The 23,134-nt window shown below is 39.3% G+C and overlaps 1 protein-coding gene across 3 annotated transcripts in view; it reads right to left on the reverse strand.

Moving 5' to 3' along the window:
* The window catches only part of RASGRF2 (Ras protein specific guanine nucleotide releasing factor 2), a 148,864-nt gene that overhangs the window by 45,709 nt on the left and 80,021 nt on the right, over nucleotides 1-23,134 (reverse strand). For 2 of the 3 annotated variants that reach the window (XM_086629175.1, XM_086629174.1), the window contains exons 13-17: nucleotides 21,552-21,634; nucleotides 18,763-19,011; nucleotides 18,065-18,453; nucleotides 12,266-12,394; nucleotides 10,894-10,983 (exon numbers count right to left, since the gene is read on the reverse strand). In XM_086629175.1, the coding sequence (XP_086485301.1) occupies nucleotides 10,894-10,983; nucleotides 12,266-12,394; nucleotides 18,065-18,453; nucleotides 18,763-19,011; nucleotides 21,552-21,634 (940 nt within the window). The remainder of the gene's footprint in view (nucleotides 1-10,893; nucleotides 10,984-12,265; nucleotides 12,395-18,064; nucleotides 18,454-18,762; nucleotides 19,012-21,551; nucleotides 21,635-23,134) is intronic. The other variant, XM_086629176.1, reaches the window with a different exon arrangement.

The following is a 23,134-nucleotide window of genomic DNA, read 5'->3' on the forward strand; positions in this document are numbered from 1 at the left end:
AATCCATCACAGTCAGATTGTGGTGGCCTGTTTTTGGGGGGCAGGAATAGGGACTGTGTTAGTCTCCTTTCTTGGATGAAGAAGGCATTATTCTGCCAGTGCCAGTTTAGTTCCATGAATCTACGAAACAGAGAGTTTTCCCTGCAGCTGCTCAGTACTTAATGCAACGGGTCAGGAAACACATGGTTCACAGTGTTGCAACTCAGGAAATGTCCAGCACAAATACTTTTTTTTTCTGAGTAGTCAGCTGTTCTAATAAACTAGAACAAGAAATTAATTCAAGAGAGAGGAACGCATCAAAAAACAAGAGGATCCTAAATTTCTCCTATAGCGAAAAAAAAAATCATCATTTTCTCCTGGCTCTTAACTCAGAAGAGCAGGGATCACCTGAGACAAAACTAACTTTCATTTTTAAGTCATTGTTTTAATTCAAAGTTATTGCTCTAAGTAAACTGCAAGGGGAGATTCAGCTCAATTTGAACATGAATGTTTAGCCAGCTATCTGAAATTGCTAAGCAACAATTTTGATAAATTCAAAGGGCTCCTAACTCAGAAACAAAAATAGAAATCTATTCAAATGCATTACAGAGTAGGTGAATGTTCAGAGGAAAGGAATAACATTCAGGGTTATTGAATTAGTAAGGCAGATTCCAAACAAATTAGTTTTAATCTCTACTTTCATTTCACTACCGATTTCCCAGTAAAATATCCTTTGGCAGGAGAAAACATGTCTCGTAAGAGCAACCTGGTGAATGGGTGTTAAAAATGCAGCCCGGAACAGAAAGCAAGTCAGCCTCTTCACTGGGGCATCATCATCAGCCCCCATTGACCCCACACATCACATCCACCACGACCCCTAGCCAGCCCGGCGAGCTGGTCACAATGCTAGCACTGGCCACCTCTAGGTTTGGTAACGATATCTGGGCAACTCCTACCAACCCTCCAGCCATCAGGAAGGAAAACTGGCTGGTCTACGCCAGTAGTTATTTGCACACAACACTTTTTGATGGAGAACAGTGTCATTCATAGAGTAAGTCAATGGGTACATCGCACCTGGAGATTTTTTAAACGAAATTGGGAACTCCAAGGAAGTTCAGTTTTCTGATCTCAAGGAAGTTCAGTGTTCTGGTATCAATGCTTCTCAAGCTTCAATGAATCTGCAATTGGTCTGGAAATCTCATTAAAACGTATTCCCAAGAGGAAACTAGCATTCACTTTTCCAGTCCTGGCTAAAGCCATTAGTCAAATAAAAATGACAAGTTAAAAAACTTGTTTGTCCTGCATAAAGGATCAGAGGAGGATAAGAAATCCTACACCAACTCTTTTCTTTCTTGGAACTAAGCTCCTAAACCCCTTATAGAAAGAGGGGGCTGGGGAGGGTCACAATGCATGCAGGATTGATAAGCATGTCTGAACAACGATTTCACTGATTTGATGATATCACATATCTCTGGCAGGAGGCTAGATGCCCTCAAATTCAATCTTGAATTTCCATGTGGGAACCCATGACCTGAAGAAGTACCGTTAAAACTAAGGTCTGCTTCCAACCAAGTGTCACTCCGTGACACTTGTGACCCCATTGTGCCAATTTACTCCTGTGAAGAGTAGTCCTGCCAGGATAAGTTGCAGATTCAAAAGGATGAATTTTTTTTGCATCTTGATTACTGACTAGCATATCACCATCACAATTTTTTTCTTTCAGGCCTGGATTTATAAGGAAAAAGTTCCACAATGCTTTTCCAGGACAGGGAAAGAGATGTTATAACCTAGAAAATTACTACAGTGCAAAATTACTGTAACTATTACTAATGGCAATAGTATGGCATCATACTGAATATCAATTAGAAAAAGATGCACATTTTCTGGTTTTGCTTTAGATACGGATACTTATGTACAAAACCAGAAAGAAACATATACCTTTCCAAAGGTTAGCTCATAACCACTGATGTAATTTAAAGCACTTAGCATAGCACAACACAGAAGTGCATTATCCAGCTATTCACAGAACGTAGAATACATCTCAACATCACTGTCAGATACTGTTTGCTTTTCACATAACATTCATCATAGCAAGGAAATCTCTCTCTGTCTGCCCTCTCACAATGGAAAAAAAAAAAAGTAATAATTTCCTTTACCAACCTAGTTTAATTCTAATCTTTACTGAATTTCATACTAACTCAGCTGCCTACTCCAGAATTTCTGTCTCAGAAAACTTAATGGTGTAATGTCTCACTACTATACCTCCTTTCAGAACCAGGCAGATACTCACTGAACAGTACAGCTGATATCCTTGAAAGGGGAACTATATACTCGCATCAATCTGTGTGCAAGACAGGGAGAAAATACTGTATCTGATTAAAGCACAACGTATGTTTCTACTTGCTTTTCCATTTCAGGGCCCAATGGAATCCCTCTGGGAGTCTATGCCTTCGTTATTTTGCATGGTACCTCCTCAAGTCACATTATTCAGCTTAAGTGCTGAATGCATCTGTCAACAGTATGCACAGCTACAGTGCCTCCTCTTGCTACAGTCAGACATGTAACTACAGACACACAGTCACACGAACACGCACATAGAATTCGATCTCCCTTGTATCATTTGGCACAAGCTGTGTCATTCCATTACTCCAATTAGTGCTTATGCCAGAACAAACAAAACAAAAATATTGTGGCACTGGGAGCTGGCATGTAGTTTGAATGACTGCGGAATAGCACCACTGGCCACAACTTAAAATAAGCCATACAGCTCTCACTAAAAACTTTTGTTAAACTTTCTCATGCTAATTTTGGCCTTTTAAAATAAGCAGTCAGCCTTAATCAATCTGTGCCTGATTTATCAGAATGGAAAGGCCTACACATGACTCACTGCGTAATCTGGATCTCTATGAAACATGAATTATTACTTTTAGCTAATTTTTATCCATCTAATATTGTGACAGTAATCAAGTAGGGATAAAGTGTGTCAGACTGAGAGCTCACAGGACTCCTCTGGCTCAACTTCAGTGCTTACGCAGCTGTCAAGAGATATGTCATCCTGGAAACCACAGCTATAATTTACAGGAGTCCATTTATATTTGTTACTGCTGTTATAGTTAGGGTATGTTATGGCAGAAAAACTACAGCACCTCTGAGGAGATGAGGGCTTTCTGTATTCATTTCAGTGGCTCCTGTTGACACTTTCACATCAATCACTGGCTCTTAGAGTTGACACTTTCGGATAATTATTTCCACACTGTTTATCCTCAATCGCATTCAACTGCTCTGAAATCAAGGTTTGGCAGCTTTACATCAGAAGTGGTCAAACAAAGTACAGAAAGGACCTACAACGTTTTATGCCAGGCAGTGATCAAGAATACAAAAATAGCTAAGTCAAAATAAACCAGACATTTATACTGTAAAAGAATAACACACTTCCCTCTCTATACCTTTTCCATCACTAACGCATAACTATGTATATAATTGATGCACTAATGTATAACCGATTACCAGTGGAAAGAAGTGTATAATTAACTTTTTATACAAAGTTTAAGAGTAAGAAAGGAACTTGGTCCCTCCATAGACAGTGATGTGACCGCAGGACCACCAATCCAGAACTCACAGACTGTATTAGATCCATTGCCAGCAGTGGAAACTACACAGTGGAATTGCATGGATGTGGCTCCAGGAGGTAGTTTTGAATGCCCAGGCATACTGAATTGCTTTGAAGGAAGACGGTGCTTGCATTTAGCAGCTGCAGTTAGCAGATTAATGGAGCAGGTTTTGTGCTTCCTTTGTTGAGAATCTGCTGCAACTGCACAGGACTGTCTGATCGCTTCTGCAGACTGTAAGAGCTACGGAAAAGCAGATGATACCAGAAAATGGCCTGGTAAACAGGCTGATCAGTTTTGCTGTAATAAAACCAAGGGCAATTTAGATAAGATTGCTCCTCCGAACCACCGGTGTGGATTTGTGGAAAGGGAAGGAGCTGGTTGTACTTTCTCTGCATAAGAAAGAATTTGCAGGCTGACTGTTTGAGAGAGCTTTTGAAATGTTCTTTGACAAGCTATAAGCTGCAAAATGCAGAAGCTTTAGGAAAAATTCTCTCTCCTGAACAATACTTAGGTAAATAACTCAAGTGAAAGTTAATTTAGCGCCAGAAACATGTGTAGGCAATTAATTGAAAGAGATAGTATACAAGCAATTCATTTTTGTGCAGATGCTTCAAAGCTTCAAGCTGTTATTTTAATTGCTCCTTTAAATCACTAAAATCAGAGATTATAAAACCATCTTTCCTCTTTGCTAGCATGGGGCAGATTGTCCTACGTGCAAATCATATTTGTCAGAGATACTCCCCCAAAGACTCTTTTTCCCCTACTTCTTTCTCACTCTCTCCTCTCCCTTTCACATGTGTTTTAAAAAACAAATGCTTATACTAAAGAAGCCAGGCCCTCCTGCCAACCGCAAGCTTCCATCCCACTCCCATCCTCTTCCATAATATGTCACCTTGTTCTTGTGAAAAATGGTACATTCTCTACAGCGCGGATCGGCATGCTGTAGGAGGAGGAAAGCAGCTTTGAAGCATGTGGCACGCTGGAAATACTGACGTACCCAGCTCAAAATTGGATGACAGAGCTGTTGAAATAAAGCTGCTATGTTCATGAGGGAACAACACATTTGTTTGGGTTTAAGTATTCGCTTCTTGTCTAACATTTATTTTCCATGTTGGGAGATTTTTCGTCTCTAGTTTGAGTCGAGGAAGAAATAAGCTTCTCAAAGCTCTTTCAGTATATCTGCTACAAGTATATAAAATACAAAGAGTATACAAGATCAACTTAGATCCTGAATTTAAATTTTTGTCAAAACAATCTCCTTGCAGCCCATGTTCAGTAGAACTGTTTTAAAATAAAATGATCAGTTTAACATTAACTATTTTTCTTCATGTTGGGTTAGACTTTCTCAGCAGAGAATAAATTTGTATGTTTGCTAAGCTCATATACCCTGAAAGAGGGGAGATTTAGATTAGACATAAGGAAGAAATTTTTTACAACGAAGGTGGTGAGGCACTAGAACAGGTTGCCCAGAGAAGTTGTGGACGTCCCATCCCTGGAAGTGTTCAAGGCCAGGTTGGATGAGGCTTTGAGCAACTTGATCTAGTGGAAGATGCCCCTGCCCATGGCAGGGGGTTGGAACTAGATGATCTTGGAGGTTCCTTCCAACCTAAACTATTCTATAATTCTTTGACTACATAAGTACCTGTTACTTTATTCATTATTTACAACACAGCATTATTTATCTAATTTGGCTTCATCCACACATACTTTTCAGAGATTTTAAGTAAAGCCTGAATGTCTTCTAGTTGCACAGAGCACCTTCATCGTTAGTAAGTATTAACAAGTATGAAGACCTGCACGCAGAACAAGCAGCTTCAGTACATGAACACCAAAAGATGTTTTTTCTTTAAAAATCAGTGCATGGCATTCTTACTGATCTTGAGATAGTGCTCCGATTCTGTGCACAACAGAGATAAATAAAAAGTTAAGGAGATAAAAAAAGCAATAACATGTTTGAAAGAATTGTGCAAAGATAAACCAGGGAAATTTGCAGGTCCTACAAGCCACAGATGAAATAAAAACTTTTCCATATAAATTGTTTTTATCTAGTGGTATGGTTTATGTGGGTGCTGCATAGATTATACTGCTGTTACTTAATTCCTGTAACATCTGTAGGATTTTTTCAGCAAAACTACAAATGATTGGTGAGTATTTTGGCAGGAGGTTCCTCTCCCACATTACTAGTCTCACTCCTTTCTTTGACACTGGCTAGGTGACAAAGACACTCAGAGAAGAGAAGGAAATCTGAAGAGATTTGGCTCACTGCGGCTCCTTGGAGTTGCACTTAAGGACCACCTAAGTGGAAAAAAGTGAAAAGCTAAAAGAAGAGAAGAGTAGGACACTCATTAGGATGAGACCATTAGCATTAAAATTCTTGTAGGAAATTTGGCATATTATAAGAAAGACATCAGAGCAGAGCTGCTAGATAATCTCTGTATTGCTTTTGGAAGCTGTCACTAATTCAAGCAGAAATCAAGAACCAATTTTCTAGAGATACATGAACAGCAGGGAGAGGAACAGCTCAAATAACTGATGCCTCTGAGCAGGTATGTTTGTGATTGCTCAGGGCTTATCTACCACTCTGAGAAGCATGTAGGTGAACAGAAGTGCTAAGAGCAAAGACAAAGAGTCATGAGAAAGGAGATGGTAAGTCAGAACAAGTAAAGAAGACGTGACCCTGTATCAACAATTTGAGTTTATACTAGTTTACACCCAGTCATGAAAACTGGATACCTTTCACTGCTCTGGAGAAGGATGATTGCATAGCTTTGTTCTCTTCCCTTGACGAAGAATGAGCTTTACTGCCATTAAAGAAAGCTGTAGAAGACTAAAGATGATTTGACTGTCCATTTCTGCAATAGAGTATGTTAGTATTATTATCCCATCTTTATAATTGGGAAAAGAATGAAGGTGTGCAGCAACCCATTAATGGTGACAGAGCACTACAACTGCAGCAAGCCATGCACCATCTAGCCATCTCTCACATCCCTCAAAAGAGAAAGGATAAAGACACAAAATGCTCTATTTATTCCTGTTGTGCATATTATCATTCACGCAGGCACCAAGCTGTGCACCTGGGGTGCCTTATTTAATTTTCTGTACTTTCACTTCATATTTCTATTTATCTTTATCATGCTGTTAAAATAAACAAGTAATATGCAAATTTTCTGGAAGAGGATAGACAAAAACATGTTTAAGATACGTAGAGACTAGTATTTAACTAGACAGATGGAATAGACAATAGAACAAGTAGTACAGCTTGGCATCACAAAAGCAGCTACCTGCAAAATAACTGAAATTAATGGCAACAAAATCAGCAAGTTAAAGAAAACTACTGAAGGGCATAAGAATCTGAACCATCTTGGTTCAGAGAAAGGTTCCATATACTGCAGGAAGCTCTGCATGCTGCAGAGCAATGCCGTGGTGCCCAGCACGTCCTTTTCAGCAGCTCATAAACCAGTGCAGCACATGGTGTAGTGGGGCAACCCAAGCATGAGCTATTCTTAGGGCCTTGCTAGCCCTACATGTGCACCTCATCTGCACCAGATAGCACATGAACACAACAGATGAGGATGCCCCAAGAAAACTTTCAAGATCCCGGAAGCACAGTACTGATCGCCAAGCAGGGATGGAGCAGACCACAATCATTGCCAACATGCACTGCACAGGCTCCATTCAAAGGAGAAGAGCACTAACACCTAAAGCAGACCGAAGTACTCAAAAGTCTTTCAACTTTGGGTTCTCATCAAGCCACTTGCTGTGATGCAGCCTGCAGGCAGGACCAACACAGGCAGTGTTACCCTAGCTGCTTATCTGAAGATAATGCAAAGTCATCATACGACATGGGAGAGCTGTTCAGAGCTTTGCATACTTATCAGTATACAAACTTATCATTGCATGGTGATAGCAATTATAAAATGTTCCAGTCAGCACTCTCCACAGGAGATGATTAAATATTCTTCAGGTCTGGTTCTGGTAGAGCGCATGACTATCGGGTTTTCTGATGATGCTGTTACCCTGCTCGCCTCAATGCATCTGTCAACAGTCAGAATTGGAAGACGGAAAGTTGAGAAGAGCTAGGGAATCATACCCTGGGAAAACAAAACAAAACAAAACAAAACGGCCAGAAGCCAGAAGGCTTCACGGAGCAGTGAGAACAGAAGACATACAGATGACTCTTACCTCCTAACACTCTCGCACAACTTCCAACTGTTTTCAGCTCCCGAACCTGTTCTAGTTTGCCTGTCTAATAGCTACTAATGACTCCAGCATGTAGCTGTCCACTTTTTGAATCTGAGTAAATCTCTTCCCTTCACAATGTCCCTCATCAGAATCTCACAGGACTTCTACTCATTGCACAAAGAACCACAAACCTGTGCTTGTTTTGAACCTTGGCATCATGAAATGCATCTGTTGCCTCCTTTATCTCTTGCATCAGAAAAAGCAACAAATGCCTGCTAACTCTCCCAATGGCATCCATGATTTTGCAGAACTTTCTTATCAACCCTCCAACTAAGATATTTTCTAAACTTCTCATGCAAAGAAGCCATTTCATACTTTAAATTGTTCCTCAACCTTCTTTAGTGCTCTTTCCCTCCTCTCAAACAGGATTCATCACAACTGCACACAGTCTTCAATACGTGTGCAACTTCTGCATTTATATTGTGGTGGCATAATGGTTTTCTCTGCTTTGTCCTCTGCTCCTTTCCGAATCATTCCTGGTGTTTCCTTTACCTTTTTTTGGCTACTGCTGAGCACTAAGATGGTTTAATGGAACTATCTGTCATAATCCTCAGACCTCGGTCCTGAACGATAATGCCCAGCACAGCGCCCATCTTTTCAGGTGTAGAGCTGGGACTGGTTTTCCTCATGTGCATCACTTTGTACTTATCAACACTGAATTTCACCAGCCATTCTATTTATGTTCCGTGTAGGAGTATATTGAACAGCACACATTATAATGTCTGCTGTAATGAGGTCAAGGACCAACTGAAAAAAAGAAAAAAAAAAACATAAATCTCATTCACTGCCTAGAATTGATTCGCTGAGGGATAATGTCCATCCTATGCTTTGAACGAGACAGGAGCCCACTGGGAAAAAAAAAAAAGGTGTTATTTTAAAAAATCACATACACGAGGAAGAAATAAAATTATTTGAATTACCCAAATTTGAACTGCATGACTCTTCAGCTTTAATACAACCTCTACCATGATTAATTGCATGATTAAGAGGTTATACAGTTGTTTAAGCTGTCATTTGTAGCCTTGTATAATTGAACTGATTACAGGTGGACAGCCTTGCTCCAGCTCAGTCTCCTGTGATCCCTCACCACACATTTTTCTTGTCAGAATGCTGCAGAAACTTCTTATTGTTTTTTATATCACCAAGGAGAATAACCTTTTATGCAGAACCAGCTTAAACAGCAACACAAAAAAGTATGGAAGAATATTAGGGATGTTATTTTCCCCTGTTTCAACATCCCCATGCTTTGATATTCCCTCAATTGATTGCATACTTCCATATTTTATTTTCTCTCACGCTTCAATACTAACCATTCTATGATTCTATGATTCTATGAAATGCTGAAAAGCTGTGCTTTTAACAATAAAAAACCCAGCAATTTTTAACTGAATTAGTCCTAGTGAGAAAAAAAAAGTATTTCTTCTCTTACTGCATTTTTTGAACAATTTTTAAACATACCAGAATTAGTTCATAAAGGAAAGGTGTCACTGATTCCTTGGCAGTATCTGATTCCAAAGGCAGAGAATAGTCATCGTTTAAAAAAAATTACTAAATACATGCTTGTGACATGTTCATAAAGTTCCTAAAACTGAACATTACTCTCTTGTGATCATTTAAAGATCACAAGAAGTACACAAGAGTTAGAGGAGCATCGATCCATGTTTATACAGAAATTACTTTCTCACGATGCCTGTTCACTCATCAAACGAATGACCACAACTTCAGACAAGCTGTCTACAAAATCCACTGATATCAATAGTGATGATTTACTGACTTGCATAGAATTTCACGAGTGATTCTGAGATGGGGGTCTTCAAAGCAGTTCCTAGACATTCCAGCAGTTATGATGGAAAAGAGGCAGGTGCTCATTTACAGTTGAACTATGCTTTGTCATACATAATCAAAATGAATTGTGGGTTTGTGTGTCAATGCAAATGTGGACTTTAAAAAAGTTGTGTTTTATTTGTAACATGACCTAGGACAGAACTCAGTGAGTGGAAGATATTAATAAATCAGAGGGTATACAGCAAGACAGCAAGCGAATTCAAAACTTAAATCCAGCATTTTAAGTTGCACTAAATACCTTCAGTCAGAAAACAACATATCTGCCTTCCAAGCAATATACAGGACACACTTGCAATAACTTAGTTAAGTGCAACTGCTCTTATGTTTACCAACTTTGGACATAAAAAGGCCCATTTTCAAAACAAAATCTTTCGTGAATACAAAAAAATAAAACCAAAAAAGGTATGATCTAGATGTTTAGCAGACTGTATATATGTAAATATTAATCTTTCAGTAATAGGCTGGACTAGAAGCATTAAGGACAGAATACAAGAATTCGACTAATAGATGATAAACTGAAAATGCGGAGCGATAAATAAAATTCTGATTTAAGTCAGCAAGAAAAGCTATCATCAGTTTATACCATGATAGTTCAAAATCTCACTGAATAGTCTTGCAATCTCCTTAGAGTCCAAGAAACAAAGACAAATTCACACAAGTTTCTTGAAGGTATGTGGTATAGTATCCAGTCCTCATTTGTTAGGTTTCATGTTTTTGTCTAAAAGGTACTTCTGAATACATTCTCATCTTTTCCTTCTTTCAAGTAGACATGGTGATAGTTGCTGGCAGCTCCCCAGGACAGGGTAGTATATAAACAGCCTAAACGATGATTTTACTCTTTGGTGACATAAATTGTTTCATCAGCCAAAACTTCCAGACTGCCACAGCAGGAAATGCAACAGGGTGGATGTACCTGAATAGCCTGTCTTAAGCTGGTTTAGTCATTCAATGAGTCAACTTCACTTCCAATTAAATGTGTTACATTACAAATATTTTCATAATGGCCACATAACTGGAAGCCAAGGCTCTAATTATCTGTGTATGCTGTACTGCAATGTCCACACAAAGGGCAGGATTCCAGACTCAAAACATTAACAGACTGAAGTTACAAATCAGTGGCTATTTAGGATTCAGATAAGTATGTTCTTAAAAAATATTTACCTTTCGAGACCTAGGTATCTTATTGCTATGTCTTTTGAACAGCACATTCTCTCACCTGGTGGACTCCCATGCCCTGCTGCAGCTGTAGCAATAGCAAAAGCAGAAGCAGGAGATACTGAACAGTGGCTGTTGTCAGCAGTTTGTACTGTAAATGGAACAGACAGAGAAAAGGTAACAACTTCTATATACTTTTTGTATTTTTCAAGTTAAGCAACAATAATTCTTAAAATCTTCATTGCTGTTTACATTTCATGAACATTTTATGTTTTCATTGCCAGAGGACTTTGTATTTATATAAAGGGAAATGAAAATATCATAATTGTATTTCTGATTTAAGTTTTATTTCCAGGTCAGTATAATTAATGTTGCTATGAAAAAAAATGTCTAAGACACTGCCAAGGTGAGGAACAAGCAGTAACTAAACAGAACAAGAAAAAAAAATAAAAAACAATGGTGTAGAAAATTAACCTAATCAAAAAAATCTTTTAAGAGAACTAAGCATATTAACCAAACTCTGATAACTAGATTCACGTATTTTCCAAGGTCACTGCTTGGGATGAGCACAGTTTTGCACAATTTATCCAACTTTCTCTGGTGTGAACATTGAACTCTTCTGACTAGTGCTCAGATAACTTAGCACTTTCCCCAGTTTCCAACTCCCAAATCTTGCCATCTCACCACAAACGTGCCCAATAATAGATTACTATTGGTTTAAAACTGAAGTGTCTCAGCAACGTATTAACAGTTGAGAAGACTCTGCTGTCTTTCTGTTGTTTTAATCCCAGACATGAAATAACTGCCTAGAAATCTGGCTTGCACGAAGTGGCAGCATTGTAAGCATTAATGGACGTAGTTCACAACTCTGATAATGATTTCAAAGAGCCATGTGAGAGCTATTTGAGGAGCACCAGCTCTCACTATTCCTCTCCAATTGAGCAGTTTACTCAAATTTTGGAACGAATAATGTGACACCATCTGTAAATCTTCAGTGTTACACAAAGAAACAGGCACAGTCAATCCTCAGTTACAACAATGGGTGTTGTGTGTTTCATGATTACATATGATGCCCAAAATATGTCCCCTTAGTAGCTGAAAAGAATCTGTCAAGTTCTTGAGCATTTTGTGAGAACAGGACTGATTCAATATTAGTCTTGAACTCAGGCACATCCTGCTCGAGCTATTTAAGAACATTTCATCACATCAAAGTTCCAATATGCTTCAAAGTCTCTTGTTATTACTATACAAATTAACTGGCGTAATTCACATTCTAATGAACAGCTTTTTTCTAAATACCTGAGAAATAAGGAAAATACAAGCAAATCACGTTATTCAAACATTATTCTTTCCTAGTACCCTGCAAAGATTACAGCTACAGTATTTGAACTCTTTAAAGTTACCGACATCAGCAAGAAGCATCAGGTTCTTACCTCCTGGTTGACGATAGCGGAGATGACGTGGTGTCGAAGGGGATCTACATGGCGAAAGCTCTGTGGTATCCACTGCTGAGGTGCTTTCAGGAATTGTCCGGTCCACTGATACAGACTCTAGAACTGCTGCTTTAAAAGAGAGTTAATGTTAATACTGGAATGATCATTCCAGTATTATGGAAGGATATGGAAGGATATGGAAGGATACAGGCTCTTTAGGAAGGACAGGCAAGGGAGAAGAGAACGAGGTGTTGCCCTCTATGTCAAAGACCAGCTCGAGTGCATGGAGCTGCACCTGGGGATGGATGAAGAGCTGACCAAGAGCTTATGGGTCAGGATTAAAGGGAGGGCAGGGACAGGGGACATAGTAGTGGGTGTCTGCTACAGGCCACCTGACCAGGAAGACCGAGTGGATGAGGCCCTCTACAGACAGATAAGAGCAGCCTCACGTTCACGAGCCCTGGTCCTCACAGGAGACTTCAACCACCCCGATATCTGTTGGAGGGACAACACAGCAGGACACAGGCAATCCAGCAGGTTTCTGGAATGCATGGATGATAACTTCCTTCTCCAAGTGGTAGAGGAACCAACAAGGAGAGATGCTTTGCTGGACCTTGTTCTCACCAACAAAGAGGGGCTGGTGGGGAATGTGATGCTCAAGGACAGCCTTGGCTGCAGTGACCATGAAATGGTGGATGTCGAGATTCTTAGGGAGACAAAGAGGGTGCACAGCAAGCTCGCTACCCTGGATTTCAGGAGAGCAGACTTCGGCCTCTTCAGGGATCTCCTCGCTAGAGTACAATGGAATGAAGCCCTAGAGGGAAGAGGGGCCCAAGAAACCTGGTTAATATTCAAGGATCACCTCCTCCAAGCTCAGGAGCAGTGCATCCCAACAATGAGGAAGTCAGGTAGGAACACCAGGAAGCCTGCATGGGTGAACAAGGAGCTCCTGGACCAACTCGGACATAAAAAGAAGGCCTACAGAGGATGAAGGCAAGGACAGGTAGCCTGGGAAGAATACAAAGAAGTTCTCCGAGCAACCAGAGATCAGGTTATAAAGATAAAGCCCTGGCAGAGTTAAATCTGGCCAGGGACATCAAGGGCAACAAGAAAAACTTCTATAGATATGTCAGTGAAGATCTAGGGAAAACGTAGACCCTCTCCAGAAGGAAACGGGGGACCTTGCTACCCGGGATATGAAGAAGGCTGAGGTTCTCAATGACTTCTTTGCCTGTCTTCCCTGGCAAGAGCTCCAGCTGCACGGCCCAAGTTACAGAAGGCAAAGGCAGAGACTGGGAGAATGAAGAACCGCCCACTGTAGGAGATCAGGTTCGAGACCATCTAAAGAACCTGAAGGTACACAAGTCCATGGGACCTGATGAGATGCATCCACGTTTTCTGAGGGAACTGGCAGAAGAAGTTGCTAAGCCGCTCTCCATTGTATTTGAGAAGTTGTAGCAGTCTGGTGAAGTGCCCAATGACTGAAAAAGGGGAAACAGCCCCCATCTTTAAAAAGGGAAAAAAGAAGACCCAGGGAACTACAGGCCAGTCAGACCCACCTCTGTGCCCAGCAAGATCATGGAGCAGATCCTCCTGGCTAATATGCTAAGGTACATAGAAATAAGGAGGTGATTAGTGACAGCCAACATGGCTTCACTAAGGGCAAATCCTGCCTGACTAATTTGGTGGCTTTCTATGATGAGGTTACAGCATTGATGGATAGGGGAAGAGCAACTGACATCATCTACCTGGACTTATCCAAAGCATTTGATACTGTCCCACATGACATCCTTGTCTCTAAACTGGAAAGACATGGTTTTGATGGATGGACCACTCGGTGGATAAGGAATTGGCTGGATGGTCGCACTCAAAGAGTTGTGGTCAACGGTTCAATGTCCAAGTGGAGGCCTGTGACGAGTGGTGTTCCTCAGGGGTCAGTACTGGGACCAGTGCTATTTAACATCTTTGTTGGAGACATGGACAGTGCGATCAAGTGCACCTTCAGCAAGTCTGCAGATGACACCAAGTTGTGTGGTGTTGTGGACACGCTGGAGGGAAGGGATGCCATCCAGAGGGACCTTGACAGGCTGGAGAGGTGGGTCTGTGAGAACCTCATTAAGTTGAACAAGGCCAAGTGCAAGGTCCTACACGTGGGTTGGGGCAATCCCAAGCACAAGTACAGGCTGGGTGCAGAATGGATTGAGAGCAGCCCTGAGGAAAAGGACTTGGGAGTGCTGGTGGAAGAGAAGCTCAACATGAGCCAGCAATGTGCGCTGGCAGCCCAGAAAGCCAACCGTATCCTGGGCTGCAACCAAAGCAGCGTGGCCAGCAGGTCGAGGGAGACGATTCTGCCCCTCTACTCTGCTCTCATAAGACCTCACTTGCAGTGCTGCATTCAGCTCTTTAGTCCCCAACACAAGAAGGACATGGAGTTGCTGGAGCGGGTCGAGAGGAGGGCCATGAAGATGATCTGAGGGCTGGAGCACCTCTGCTATGAAGACAGGCTGAGACAGTTGGGGTTGTTCAGCCTGGAGAAGAGAAGGCTCTGGGGTGATCTTATCGCAGCCTTCCAGTAAAGGGGCTACAAGAAAGCTGGAGAGGGACTTTTGACAAGGGCATGTAGTGATAGGACAATGGGCAATGGATTTAAACTGAAAGAGGGTACATTTTAGATTGGATATAAGGAAGAAATTTTTCACTCTGGGGGTGGTGAGGTACTGGAACAGGTTGCCCAGAGAAGTTGTAGATGCCCCATTCCTGGAAGTGTTCAATGCCAGGTTGGATGAGGCTTTGGGCAACCTGGTGTAGTGGAGGGTTTCCCTGCCCATGGCGGGGGGTTGGGACTAGATGATCTTGAAGGTCCCTTCCAACCCTAACCATTCTATGATTCTATGATTAATAATTTACAACTCTTTAATGTATATTGAATTATTATATTATATATCGTAAATATATAACAACTAATACTAATTACTGTGTTGATGATTATATTAATTATATTATTATATTGTATTATATTAATTTATTTATAATGTATAAACGTTCTTCGAAAATATCAAGAGGCCATAGGGAACTATCGTACGCGGCTTTAAGATATGCTTTTTTAAAACACAGAGTATATAGGATTAGTTTATCTTAGATGTGGCATGCCTCTGCAGAGATTATAGGGTATGCAGGTGATTCAGGACTCTCAGTGTGCAAACACGAAAAGATAGAAAGTCTGCAAAAGTCTGTACTGTACTGCATTGACAAAAAAGAGTATGTACATCAAAGGGGACTTCACTGAAAGATAAAAGTTTAAAAAATGGTCATTAATTATCAGAATTTCAATACCAACCTAATACTACTAAATACCATCTAACACAAAGTTGTTTACATTTAATCTGTGTTTATACTTGTTTTAAACAGTGCTTCTGGAACTTGTCATGAAACTTTTGCTTTAAAAAGATTCAGCAATAGTTATCCTCTGGATGGAGTTAAAGGACTGGGAAAGTTTAGTACCAACAACACAGCCACACAAAAGCTCATAAACGACGAACCTGGTGAAAACCAGCAAGTTGACAGTTTTAAAAATAGCCTGGCTAAGGCTGCACTTCAAGTTAGCAGCATATGCAGTTAAATGCACATGTAATAAGGATACTTGAACTCGTAGGTTTTATATGAACTAGGGAAAATAAACCTTGTTGGATAACTACGTGTAATCAAAAACTGCCCAATAAAATGGTCAAACAGCACAGGAGAGCAGATTAGTCCATGAAGGAGTTCTTCTGTCAGAAGAATAAAAAAGGAATGGCAGAAACACTACCTCTGAAATGAGAGAAAATAAGCTGATAAATTGCCCAGAGAAGTTGTGGACGCCCTCTCCCTGGAATTGTTCGAGGCCAGGCTGGATGAGGCTTTGAGTAACCTGGTGTAGTGGAAGGTGTCCCTGTGCATGGCAGGGGATTTGGAACTAGATGATCTTTAAGGTCCCCTTCCAACCCTAATCATCCTATGATTTCTTTTTAAACTTACACCTCTTCCTCAACATGCTATATGCAGCTGGATAACAAAAGGATTTTCCCTCGCAAATTGCAACTATCTAGCTGCAAATCCCTCCAAACTGAGTGCAAACTGTTCAGCAGGAGATCCCCAAAGAGACTTGAGACACTGCACAGGCAGCAATTTAGCATTTATATGAGGTTCTTGCCCTTTCCAAATATTCCTTACGCTGCCCAGATGACACTTCCAGCTTTGATAGACTGGAATGCAAATATGAATACCTATACAACAATGCCTAGTGCTAATGCTAGCCCAGAATAACCTATTCTTTACTAGTTTACAGTGTATAGCAAAAAATACTACACCTAAGACTGCAGTTACCTGTGTGCAATTCATTCTAATGCACGGCCTGTATTTTGGGACATGCTGTGCTATTACATTCATTTGAATGTGGTTATGCTAGTGCACAAGAAGAATTTGTCCAACTTGACATAGTAAAAATATATATATATATACACACACTCTGTTATGCTATTCATTTAAAAACATCCTGGACACAGAAATATAATGATTAAGTATAACAGCCAACCAGCATTTTAGGAAGTATACATCATGGGCAAGCATAGACTCCTATCACGCTAAAGTGGCTAACTTGTCAGTTAAAAAATTTTTTGTTGGACAATAGACTACATTCTGTAGAAACAATCTCTCTACACAATACAACATAAAATTTCTTAGCAGGGCACTTATTTCAATTCATCAGTAAGGAGCAGACATAATGCTTCAACCATATTTTTCTTAATTTATATTTGGTAACCTTTTCTTCTTTCCTCTTGGGTTTTACCAATTTTCATTGTTACAGTACTTCCAAGTAAAATTGAGCTACAATTGGCTCACGTTTATAGTTCAAATTCCTCAGACTGTAAATCAGGCCATGTAAGACCATTTCTAAACATGAATTTTAGGAATAAAATACCATTTTTTTTATTTCCTCACCTTCTGTTTAATGTAACAACAATACAAAAAATTACTATATACTTCTATTCTAATTCAGAAGGCCATCCCTCCATCCCCAAAGAGCAATGAGAAATAAGTGCACATTTATGCATCCTATGAGATTAGAGCTACTTTCTTGCTTTGCCATCTATAAATACAATGATCCTATTCTAGATGCCCGCAGTGAGGTTTTTGTCAACTAAATTTAGCTATTCCAAGGTGCCTTACACAATCCATAGAGGAAAACAGCCATTTGCACAGGAGTAATTAATCTGTTCTAGACATCTACCTTCTGGATGGATAACAACCAGGTGGTATGAATCTCACCAATGTACCAAGTGCATCACATAAATTATTTGTTGGTATTAGCAATGAAATCTTTCTGGAGAACTAGCCCTGTTACAAAAACATGTTAAAGCTTTTAGGTCTTTACATCCTTATTTCTTTTTAAGTTAGTACTTTACTTCCTGTAGTAATGGTACAACTCCAAAATCTTTCACCTCACGAAACACAACCGGCATCAAAGATTTCCTTCTGCCTTTGTCCTTAACACTCTGCTGAAGTGAAAATAGACAAGGTCCATTCTGCCATACTTCTATTCCTACAACGAAGCAACAAAGCAGACAATGTATTGCAGCCTCTACTACAGAAGAAACAGAGAGGAGAGCCTTTGGTTTCATAACACAGCTTACGGTGATCAAGACAGAGAAGAGACGGCATCAGAAACAGCTTCTCAAGAGTAATCTGATAAAAGTCAAGTCTACCTTAAAGGTTACACTATTTATTAAAAGTAACATTCAGTATTTTGTGGGTATATAATACCTCTTCGAATGCTTCTCCTCAGCTTGTTACAGAGGTCAACACGAGGGTTCTCCAAGCTGTCCTCTATGGAGCCAGGGCTTTGCTCTGGAGAGGAGGGCCCTTTGCTAAGGTCCAGCGGTACTTTGCTACCTGTTGGTGGTGGGGAGGTGGCTGGGCTGTAGGTCGAGGTAGGACTGCTTGCCACAGATGAAGTAGAGAGGTCAAGGGCACCGATCCTTGAATTCAGTGGTGAGGTCAATGAGAGTTTTCGGGTTCTGACAGGTGAGGAAGTTCTGGAAAGTGACAACGGAGGAGGAGAAGAAAACTTGCGACAGAGATGTGGTGACTTCCCATCAGCCAGGTACTCTCCTCTGTTGTTTTGACTGGTGGCAAAGAATAACTCCAAAGACCTGAGAGAAAGAAAGAAAAAAAATCAATAGATAATAAGAAACATGAGACTGAAGTGAAAACACTTACAGTCAAATTTTGTGCAAATCTGCATGGCATTGCAAAATCTGTAACATAATTTTAGTCCTCAAAGCCTGAGCAGAAAGTTGAGACAGACTTATCTGAAAAACTACTGTCTTATTTACAAAGGAAGAACTTTCTTCTTGCATTACTCCTATAACAAAAAAACATGGTAAAAGCCAACCAAACAAATGATGCCATGGTAATTCTGTAAGAAATCTATGATAGCAGCAAAAGACCCTAAAGCTTACCTGACGGGAATGGAAGTGAAGGGCCGTCTGTATATGTCTGAAAGTTTTTCCAACACAACAGCTGCAGTAGTAAATATGCGGTAAGTATGTAGGAAAGTATTCAGGAAATCAATACTTAGAAATCGCAAGTCTGTTAACCGCTCCAAAAGGCGCTCGACGCTTGCATAACGGATTTGGGGTACTTTGCAGGAATTCAGTGTTTTGCTGAAGCAGATATCAATATCATCTCTATGAAGACGAGCATCAGATCTACACAAAAATTAAATTTACAACGTTTTAGCAAAGAGGAAGAGCGATCATGGTACAGCAGCGATATCATGTTAGCTGCTACTGTCGATACAGAAGCAGCAAACATATATGCATTCTTGTACTTCATCAAGACAAGAAAACTTCATCAAGACAAGAAAACTTCATCTGTGGTGATACGTGCTTCCATTCAGTTATATTTTATTTCATAACTAAGGGAATTTTATCTTTTTTTTTTTCCAAATAATTAATTTATATTTAAAAATCTAAGAAAACCATAATGATACTTAAATTTCTGAAACGGGACAGGAGGCAGAATTGTCCCCTCTTGTCTCTTCAGGCTGTTGTGGCCTGTAGTTCTATATTACTAGAATCATAGTATCATTTAGGTTGGAAAAGACTCTTAAGATCAAGTCCAACCATTAACCTAACACTGCCAGGTCCAACCCTAAACCATGTCCCTAAGTGACACATCTACACGTCTTTTAAATACGTCCAGGGATGATGACTTCCCTGGGCAGCCTGCTCCAATGCTCGACAACCCTTTCAGTGAAGAAATTTTTCCAAATTGCCCCTGGTGCAATTTGAGGCTGTTTCCTCTTGTTCTATCACTTGCTACTTGGGAGAGGAGACCAACACCCACTTCACCACAACCTCCTTTCAGGTAGTAGTAGTGAGCGATAAGGTCTCCCCTCTGCCTCCTTTTGCCCAGGCTAAACAACCCCAGTTCCCTCACCTGCTCCTCGTATGACTCATGCTCTAGACCCTTCACCAGCTTTGCTGCCTGGCTTTGCATTCTATAGAACAATAGTGGATGGACTGCAATTTTTTCTGCTTGGATCTAGCTATATCTATTATAGACTACTAGATGCCAGCAAAGAATCAGCAAAATTACCCCTTAGCTAAGCTTAAGGCTCACCTGCAAGGTTAACAACTGCACTCACGCTGCAAGAACTACTTTTCTTCAAAAAAAGCAAATGGAAACAGCATGAAACACCTCAAATTTCAAAGCAGAAACCATGAAGAGGCTTTGTTTTGGTGAAAAAAAAAATTTACTGATTTTTATTTTGTCATCAAAACAAAAATCAATCATTTACGTAACACTATTCATGATGGGTTTTCCAAATTCAGTTTTGCTTAATTTTATCTAATCAAAGGCTTAGTTTGTAGAAAAAGTGATGGATACTAAGTAAAGCATTTTTCAATACTGCCTCATCTTTTAATCAAAAATGATTGCATTTTCTCAGAACATAGCGTCAAGATATTCCAAGCACTGCCACATTGCATCAGATAAAAAAACAATTCTTCTTTCTTAAGTTGGGTCCTCAGAAAAGTGGATTTTTAAAAATTTATTTCATCTAAATATCTTCATCTAAAGACATCTGACTCTAAAAGCCAGTAGGTGCTAAAAATCAGACGAGTAAAATCTCAAAATGAGATCATCAAATTTGTGTCCGTTGTTAAGATCCTACATGCTTTTTAGAGTTAAGAATTCTTGCTCTTGACACTGGGATCAGACCTTGCTGTGCTCCACGATTTGAAAACAGAGAAACATATTGTTAAAATTCAGCAAGTAACAGAAGTGTTTACACATTGGAGAGTTCCTGGAATAAAACTGAAGACAATATAATGCCTTCTTTCCAGGGATTAAAATTATGTGCCCTAACACTGTATTCACAGATGGTCTCTCTTTTTCATCTCTGAACATAAAGACAGGAGAGGTAACAACTACAAAAGAAGCATTTGAGAAACCTTCATGTATAGAGTACATCCAAGAGAGAAAAATGGCGTAGTGACAAGTAACAGTAAGAAAGGAAATACTTATATTTCTATCCCTATGTCCTATTCATTAATATTTATATTGGATAATATTAGGCAAAATTCATGTAACTAGAGACCTGTAGAGGATCCAAGATGTAAAATTATGTTAGAAATTTGGAATCATGTACTGAAAATTGCTGTCTACAAATAAAAATTACTTTTTACAATAAATGTCTGAGAGAAGGAAACAGGTTTATGAGTAACGATGTTACCTTGATGTGATCAGTTAAAATTATGAGACAAAATAATTTTTTTCTCAGAAATAAGAGAAACAAAGAGAAGAAAAATTTTAGCTAATACAACAAAATACCTTGGAAAATTATATTTGTCTGCACTCACCTAAATTTTGAAGACATTTCAAAATATATTCAATAAAATTATGAGTGGCATGACAGAGAATAAAAAACTAAGAGAGAATAATATTACTCATCTGAAGCATAACTGAACATAACTTCACCAATAATAGAAAAAGCTGTGATTCTACACAGTACAATACTGTGACTTGAGAGTTTACCATTTTGAGTCATCCCTACCATTTCCAGAAAGAGATTTGAAAAGATACGATTTGGGAGGTAGAATTAATTCCATTGAACAAAACCAGAGAAAAAATATATTAGAAGGTTGCATTTTTCAAAGAACATTTTATTTTGTTAAAATTTCTATTTAAAAAACCCCAAACCAACAAACTACAATTTTACTGGGAAACAAAACACTGCACTTACTTGATCATATGTGGCACTGTGACTTTAGAGTTTTCTTCAAACACTATGGTCATTAAACCATTGCACCTTATATTATCAATGCACTGTGAAAATAAACATTGGAAACTGTTAAAATCAAAACACAGGGTAAGGTACTTCGACATTTTTCATATCACTGTAAGCTTAAAACATAGCTTTTACAGGGTATGACTGATTGGTACGAGGTATTTTCATAAATTAAAAGCAGTGACACAAGAATTATAGCGGGCATGCTTCTTTAGTGTTCTTCTTTCTTCATCTACAAGTCCATGCATCTTTACCAACACACTCAGGGTATTCAGCTCAGCATCTTTTTTTCCTTACGATTAAGTATTTTGAGTTGCAAGTGAAATTTCCTTTGAAGTTCCTTTGAAAGTGAACAAAATTAAGTATCTGCAGCATTTCCTGAATGAGTCTCAAGCTTGAAAAATCAATACTGCAAGAAAGTTAGAATACTTTATATACCAATAGATACACTAATACCTTAAACTTTACACTGTGCAAAAACAAAAATGAGAAATATAAACAGTTTCTAGAAATACACTTGTTAAAACAAATTCAAGTGGTACTGTTACTGTGAAACATAGCTATGAAGATGCTGCCCAAAGAGTTCCTTGCAAATTCTTTTATAAATGTTTTGGGCTAGGTATTAGAAGCTGGAAAGGTACTTCTGGGCATCATCACAACACATATTGCTTTAGAAATTACAGGCTGTCCTGTGGCCTGTAGAAGTTTACAAACTAGGGGTGTATAAGCTGTTCATTCATCAAGCCTCAAAGCAGCTCAGTACCGGAGGTGCATATGGGTAGCTTGAAGCCATATGTACACCATCATCATCTGATTTATACTTTTATGTAGTTAACACAGCACCACAAGCCTTGTTCTTTGAAGTCAGCAAGAAGTCTGCCAGTGGATGAGGCTTATACGATCTGCAAGAAGTACCTACTACGCAACACACCAGACTCTGTCTTTATTATACTTTCTAGTTTTGTTTCTCAAGTATCATACATATATATACATATACACAAAAACCACTGTTTCTTTACGCCAATAAAAAGAAGTTTCCAAAATTATTATACACATTCACATTGACTTCAAGAACAAAAACAGTCTGCTGGCTTTGGAACATCTCATAGCAAAATAATGTTTGATGTTAGACTGGTCAAACAAGATAAACAGAGGCCTCTTCAGGTTTAAAATATATCTATGTAGCTATATATTTTAAATATGATCTATGTAGCTACATGTGTTTTTAAATTCAGGTATTTAAGATTATTTGAAAACTGTAGTTGTAACAATTCACATTGTGATTTTATGAAATTGTTACCTAAAGGCATTGAGAAAAACACATATAATAAAAAAATATTATTTCCCCCATGTGAATTTTAAATGTTGCAAAGAAGCCCTTAGCACCAACCATAAAACTGCCTGAGGCAATTCAGCACTGTTATCCTCAGTCTGCATAGACCTAGCATTTATCACCTCCCTGACAGATATTATTCCAGCTAAGAAAGGAGTGTAATGGGGATCTAGAGTCAAAGGACAAGAAGCTCAAACTAGAAGAG

The sequence above is a fragment of the Tauraco erythrolophus genome, chromosome Z (genome assembly GCF_009769465.1).
Source record: "Tauraco erythrolophus isolate bTauEry1 chromosome Z, bTauEry1.pri, whole genome shotgun sequence".
In the NCBI taxonomy this organism is placed as follows: Eukaryota; Metazoa; Chordata; class Aves; order Musophagiformes; family Musophagidae; genus Tauraco; species Tauraco erythrolophus.